Here is a 7670-nt window from a genome sequence, read left to right on the forward strand (position 1 = left end):
AGTTACTAATCATATTCTTTAGGAGAGTGGGATTTATAAAAGAAGTACTGATACTGCAGATCCTCCATTGGATCAGTAATCCTGTTGATTTTAATGGAATTACTTGGGTGCGTAAAGATCTCCAAGCATAAGCTATCTGATGATAAACTTAAGGGAGAATGTGACTTAAATAGTATACTATTGGGGTAGGAATAATAAGCCACCAAAGAGCACACAGGTGCTCTGTCAGCTACTTGGCTGGACAGCTGCAGCTGAGGGCAGGTCTCCCAGTTACTTAAGCTGTCTGGTGAACTAGTTACATACTCAGTCTGGCTGTGGCTTTGTGCTGCTAGGAAGACAGGACGACTGCTAGAGTAAGCTACAGGCTTACAGTTTGAGTCCTTTCCTACTGAAAATGAAAAATCAGCTTTCATAGAATGGGAAGAGAAGTTGCCTATATATACACTTCATGCTATTTCCATAGGCCAGCTTAAAATTTAAGAGAACAGGATGCTCTACTGTTTTGATTTTTAAATCAAAGAAGAAAAAAACACCTGTTAACTAGCTGCATTTCACCTCCTGCCCAGCCCCTGACACAAACAAGCATACAGAATTTCAGAGTTGACTTCATGGGAACAACGGTTGACAATTAGGATTACGAAAAACTATGTTTAATCTTGCCTATTTTATAGGTATCATTGCTCTAAAGCTTACAGTGTAAAACAATAAAGTAATACAGCAAAAGTCTGTGTTCAGTGAGCCACCCTCAGCCGTGTGACCTAAGCCGAAGGTATATATATTTTCACCTTTCTTTCTATTGTGTATTAGAATTGGTTCAAGGTGTCTCCACAAAATTGCATCTTCAGGACAGAGTCTGTGTAAATGAGTCATAAATCTTACCAAATATTCAGTGAGCTTATGTGCATGCACTCTAATGACAAATAATCCATGGATGGATCACTTAGGACAAAAACTGTCTGAGAAAAAGACCCAAAACTGTGTATGTAAGTCTTGTGAGGCCAGCTCACCAAATGATAAAATTGGTGACCTCCCTGTCAAATTTCAGGTTCTGGAGTGGTATGTACAACCGCTTTGAAAAGGGGCTGCATCCTCGACAGTCAGTTACTGATTATCTGATGGCAGTGAAGGAAGAAACTCAGCAGCTGGAAGAAGAGCTAGAGGTCTTAGGGGAGGTAATAAACACATGATCTTGATGTCCCAGACTTAACTGATGGTAAATGACACCCAACCCCATGTGCTGTGGAATCCCCTACATACTACATCCTTTTCTGGCATGAGGATGTTCAGTCATCATCTTTGTTCTCACATAAATTACTGTGCATGTTTTACATTTAAGACACAATAGTGGGCTTCTTTTTCCTTTGGTGCAGGACTACTACTCCTGAAAGAAATGTTATATCCTTCTGTAACTCAGAAGGATGCTGTAATTCAGCATTGGCTTGTGATAAACTGTGTGCTTCTCACACTCATTAAATGCAAATAGGCAGTTTTAAAGGGTTATAAACAGTTGGGTTGGGCTCTGAACTTAATTTCTTTGCTTATTTTTTTTTTAAGACACATAAGAACATTACCTAAATGTGTCCATGTAGTAAATACTGTTTCCTTTATTTCAGAGACTGGCGAATCTTCAGAAATCCCAATTAAATGATAATAAAGTCAAGGGTAAGCAACAAGACCCAAGCAAACACTTAGGCCTTTCTACTTCCAACAACAGCTTGGCTAACACTCCCCAGGAGTATAGCAACGATCTGAAATCATTCCCGTCTCGGAGCCCTTCGCAAGGGGATGAGGAAGATTCAGCCCTGATTTTGACGCAGGACAACCTGAAAAGCTCTGATCCTGACCTCTCAGCAAACAGTGATCAGGAGTCTGGTGTGGAGGACTTAAGCTGTAGGTCCCCAAGTGGGGGTGGCTGCTTGCCCAGTGAAGACAGTGGCAAGGATTCAGATGAGGCTGTATTTCTGGCAGTCTGAAATACCTTCACAACAGCAAGGATCCAGGCAAAGTTGAGTCCTTCAGAGTCTGGAACAGTCTTTTCATCAGAGGAGGAATGGGAGTGGTCTGTGGCCTAAGGAAATAATCCAAAGACAGGGAACTGTGCAATTGTGTAAGTAAAGGCAGAACAAGCCATTACTAGTTTTAAGACATAATGCTAAAGGTATTATCTGCTGTTATATTTAGTTAGACCAGTGCGGTGTTTGTTTTATCAATGCTGTACGTATTTATTCCTTACTTTGTACATTTACGTAATTATTTCTTGTACAAAACAATAGTTCTTCTCCAAAGATATGAAATCCCAAAGCACTCTCTTACACACAGGGGCAGGATTGAAGATTCATTAGTGTTAGCCTTACTGGTGAATCAGTCAAAAGTTATTTTTATAGAGCTTTTTTGCCTTCAGACATATGTGTATTCTTCACTTCTTATTTTTTCATGGGTGGTGTTAAACTTTGAATTTCAACAATTATTTTTCCATATTTTCCCATAGAACCCTTTAAGGCAAAATAAAACTAACAAATGGACATGCTTAAGAGCAAATGAAACTTTAATCCTGAAAAAGTATCCTTTAGTAAGCAGCTGCTGCTGCGGCACATGAATGCATCTCATTTGTACTCAACTCTCAAGCAGTGGTTGAAACTTCAGTGTTTTCTGTGAGCATAACTTCAAGAAATGTAACAGTACTTCCACAGCCTTTGTGGTACAGCATCCCTTTATAATGAAAGGTACAGTGAGGCAGTCTACTCCAGACTCCTTTTGTTCTCAAGTTTGTTTGTTTATATCTTGTTCCCAATGGCCTACATAAGATATACAGATAAAAATTTAAAGGTAATAAGCCTCCAAATTCTCCAGCCTGTTTTGATTTCTACTTGAAAATGTTTCATTTCAGTGGGAGCAAGGTACATACACAGAACAGAGAATCCTAAGTCACTTATGAAAAGCATCACTCCCAATTCCGAATTAAATGTTATGCCCATAAAGGAACCACTATAAAGAATATTCCTTACAAATTTTATTGTTCAAAATAAATTAACCACAATCAAAAGTTTGGGTTTTTTATCTTCACACAATGTTTACCTTTTAGTATTTGCCAACCTGAACAGAGCATCACAATGCTAGTTTAAGAAAAAGACTGGTTCATCACAACAGAAAGTTTAATCTCATTTGGTTTAAGAACTTTCATAGCTCTTAAGAGTAGAACTAATAGTTTTCATAGTCATAGGTATGGATGTAAACCAATGAAAAAATGTTTAAAGTCTGGGATGTTTTGAAAGTCACTTAAAAGGTTCAATATCTGGATGTAATTCTTCCAAGTCTTTAAAAAACAATTGAAGCAAGCAGTTCAAAATGTAATTCATATGGCTGCTCTTACCTGCTTGGAGACAATGTGGTATTGAACTCCAGTAAAGCAAAGTGGTAGTAATGTAAGTTTACTTTGATTGCAATTCACGCTGCTCCTCCAAATACAGACTTACAGGCAGAAATAAATTATATAAAGGTACCTCAGTTTAGAAGCTTTACATTTTATTATTCAATCTGCTTTCATGGAATGGCTTTTCATTCTGTTCCATGAAATTAATGTTATTAAAAATGAGTAGGTAAACTGCAGTATTATTCGTATCCTCTTAAGGGAGCTGCTGTCTTTGAACAAATAATTCAATTCCTAACAGCAGGATTTATCTTAACACCGGAAAGGCTACATCCTCCATTTGTTCAATCCTTGTAGCTCTATTGACGTATGTACAACTATAATTTATACTCTGCTGGGAATCTAGCCTTCTGGTTTTTAATCTTTATGATTTTTTAACAAATGAAAGCCCCGATTTTAATTGCACTTTTTAAAATGTTTCATATTTTGAACATAGCCTGTAAAATTTATGGTATTAAAGTAGATTTTGAAAGGGTTTTCTCAAATGAAAGAAACACGCTGCAATGTCAGCAATGAAAACGAAACACACAAATATTCTGCCTAAAAATGAGTTTGAAAATGGGCAATATTATTGTACATCTTTAAAATGTAAAATTGTGTATGATGGTATTGTGCCCTATTAGACATGTCTAGAAATAAATGCAGAACAGCAATATACACTAATTCAAAGCGCTGTTTCCATGTCGCTTACGCAACTCCTTGTAACTAGCATTAACATATTAACATTTTATATTATGCTTTTACTTTGCAGCCTTCTGTGACTTGTATTTCAGCCCTCGAAACTTTGCATTAGCTACTGTTTTCATTGTAATGTATGTACTTGTGGCATTATTAGCCTGCTGAGAAACACTTGCAAATAAACACTTGGGTCATGCAGCGTTACTTTGTTTCACACCAGGGAATGAAACAAAAGTTTGCTTTCACCATTTTTGTAACATAGTGCTTCATTTGCCCAAGACTCAATTTCTCACTGAGATGAAGGGATTTTTGTAGTATCTTTACTTGGATACTTGAATCCAGCAGTTTGAGTCGTGGAGGAATCTACAGCTAGTAACTAAGAAAATTCAGGCTCCTGTCAATTGAGTTAATTATATGGGAATACATTACACTGCTGTATTTTTATATCTTTTAGGGAATGTAAACCAAAGAGGATGAGAAAAACACACTATGAAGTGATTTCTTGTAGCCTTGTGGGGTTCTCCTCTCTGCTGCAAATCTTTCCAAATTTGTCGTAAGCTCACTGTAATCTCAAATAGGACACACAGGCATGTAACTAAACCCCTGGAAAGGAAGGATCAGAAGAGTATTACAGATTTCTCTGGTCTAGTTTTAGCCTCAGTAAGTATGAGTATGTGCAACCAACAGACACTGAAGGCAACAGAATCGAACAGCTGAGATTTCTTCTACAGAAGATGACGTGTAAAGAACAGAGAGAAAACTCGTTCACTAGCTGCTTTTATTGGTACCTCTATACAAGACATAGACAAAGGTAGTAAACTGGTAATGAAAACCTGAGAAATAAAATAGAAAGTTGGAGAGCACAACTCAGACCAAAGGAAATTATCAAAAGGAGAGAAAAAGAAAAAAGTAAGTAAACGGAGAGACGCGGGGAAGGAAAATTCTGTAAAATAAACAGTAAGGCAGGGCACCACATCTTTGAAGCCAGGGGCAAGCCAGAGCACTAGTTTAGGTAGCATGGAAGATGGCTGATGACACAAACTGATAACAAAACCCAGCAACAAAGAGGTAGCCTGTGCAATGAAGATAAGCATTTCGTCACTGTGGACCAGCTAACTCAATGCTTTTATGTGGGCACTGCCCTGATGTGCACCAAGTCCTCAAGGTTATCACAAACATCACAGTCGAGGCAATGGGCTGCTGCTGCACATAGGCTGAAGGCTTTGTGGTTGGCTGGTCACTCTTACTCTCTGTACTGCAGAGACAGATAAACACCACAGTGGCTTAAAAATCCTACAAAGACAGGTAAATCATTTGGAAAGGGAGGAACATGTGGAGGGATGAGTTACAGGTAGCTCAACTCACCACATACTAAGACTAGTGAAAAATCTGCCAAAGATCTATGGCCAAGCATAGAACAACCCCCAATTCAGAGAGATCAGAAACACCGCCAGAGCAGGGTGAGGAGAAAGAAAAGTAAAAATGAAATAAGCGTTCAACTTTACCCATATTATTAAATTGCCAGTAAAGCAGCTGGAGCCAGCAAATCAAATCCTGTTCGTGCTGAAAATAAAATGCAGTGGTCTTTTAATACAAATAATTCTGGAAAGAAGCTAATGAAACCTTAGAGGTCTACCACAATCGTTGTGACTGAATTCAAACCAGGACTAATCTGCTAAATCTGCAGGTTGCTAAAGTTATTCAGATGAATTTATTCTGTTTCTGAGGGCTAAAGAACACAGTTCTTTATGTGAAAGATTTCCCTTATTATTGATCTACAGGCTTTCTTTGTAGCTTATTACTACATGTAAATTTGATCTGTTCAGGTATCTGACCAAAAGCCAGCAGTTACAAAAGTGGTAGCCAGAGATGCAACATGGGTTTTCAAAGCCCATTTCAGTGAAGGTGGCTCCAAGAACTACTGCTGTTGAGAGGGTTAAACAGGAATATCTCAAATCACTACATACAAAGATTAAGAGATTGTCCTTGAGTAGTTTATTGCTACTCTACACAATTCTGTATCCACTCAAAAAATCCTGTGATACCCAATTCTGTCTGAAAGTTAGATGCTTACAAGCTGTATTAAAAATTCCAAAGCCTTTATTTTAACATATTACAGTATTTCCCCTTCAGAATAATGTACACAATAGGGCTGACTTACATTTGTTGACAGAATTTTAATTCAGTTTTACCTGAAGGTCTCTTAAATCTCTCTTTTGGAAAGCTTTATCCTAGTCTCTGAAGGGAGTAGGAAGAGCTTGGATGGAAACAAGACTAAAAGATTTCTAACTTCCACATTCAGCCAAGGAGCAAAATGGCAAAGCTGCAGGAATATGTATAGAGCAAACAAGAGCACTGCAGCTGATCATAAGATGCTGCTTAGAAGTAACTTTGGTTTAGTCTCTTGCTTGTAGTGGTGGCCAGCAGAGCTGTACACACCTGATAATCCCTGTCTTTCAGAAAGGTTGGCATGACAAACACACTGGCAACTCTAGGAAAACTTTCTTCTGTAAGCCCCAGCAGAATCTACCATTAATAGCAGTTGTATGTGTACAAGATCACACTAAAATGAAACCTACTTGGATTTCAGACTTAGATTTAAAAATCTCACTGGTCTGCAATAGCATCATTTGCAACTGCTACATGGAGAATTCAGTTCTGGATTTAAGGAGTCAACTAAGGGAGGAACAAGCCTAAACTCAGCTATAGAAAATATTTATCAGGAAGATCAGATATTAAAATTAGGCAAAACCCAGACTCGGTTAGTAGCTATAATACAGAATGTACCCTCACCCCCAGTCCAAACTAGGACAACACCAAGGACAAGCCACCTCCACACTCTTCTGTTTCTTGCTCGTTTATTTCACCTTGCCACTTGGCAGAACACCTCAGCATGAGCATGATACAGTGCAAGGTTCTCCAGAAACAAATCACTGTATGGAGCCTGTAATTCCAGATTGCTTAACAGTACACTCCACACATTTCAAAATATTTTAGAATATGCATCTAACAACAGCTGCCATTCTCTTATACTTCATAAAGAATTGTTTAAAGCTGGATTTATGCCTGTGTGCCCTATCAGCAAAACAACATAAGGAAGAGGCTTAACAGCAAACTATCAGTATGCCAAAAGCCAAAAAACTCTATCTCTGACAGAGCGTTGTCAGTGTTCTACTTAGATGAAGATTGCTGACAAAAAAAATATTCCAACTGGCAGTGTAGGACTAAAAAAACTCCATTAAACCAGCAGCAATTTGGCTTGTCCTTTAAAGGCCAGAAACAGGCTGGTTATTCCTGCCTGTGACAGGATACCTGTAGCAAACCCAGTGCACACCATTGTTGAATTCAGAGACTTCTGTACTGCTTTTCTAGAGGATGGATTTGTGACTAAAGAACAGGTTAAAAAATGGGGGAAAAAATTCCTAAGAGCAGGAACATTGGCATGCAAGAGAGAACAGAAAGGGAGAAGAGAGAAGACGTTAATATCCATGCAACAAGAAACACTGTACTAAGAACTTCCATCGAACAGTGACTTTTTCGTCTAGACTCTCCTACACTACCATCA

At 38.3% G+C, this 7670-nt stretch overlaps 1 protein-coding gene across 1 annotated transcript in view; it reads left to right on the forward strand.

Moving 5' to 3' along the window:
• The window catches only part of MTMR7 (myotubularin related protein 7), a 49837-nt gene extending 46749 nt beyond the window's left edge, over positions 1 to 3088 (forward strand). Inside the window, exons 15-16 of the mRNA XM_061993202.1 lie at positions 1046 to 1172; positions 1614 to 3088. Coding sequence (XP_061849186.1) covers positions 1046 to 1172; positions 1614 to 1973 — 487 coding nt within the window. The 3' untranslated portion in view covers positions 1974 to 3088. The remainder of the gene's footprint in view (positions 1 to 1045; positions 1173 to 1613) is intronic.
• The last annotated feature ends 4582 nt before the right edge of the window (positions 3089 to 7670 follow it).

Source organism: Colius striatus, chromosome 3 (assembly GCF_028858725.1).
Source record: "Colius striatus isolate bColStr4 chromosome 3, bColStr4.1.hap1, whole genome shotgun sequence".
Taxonomy (NCBI): domain Eukaryota; kingdom Metazoa; phylum Chordata; class Aves; order Coliiformes; family Coliidae; genus Colius; species Colius striatus.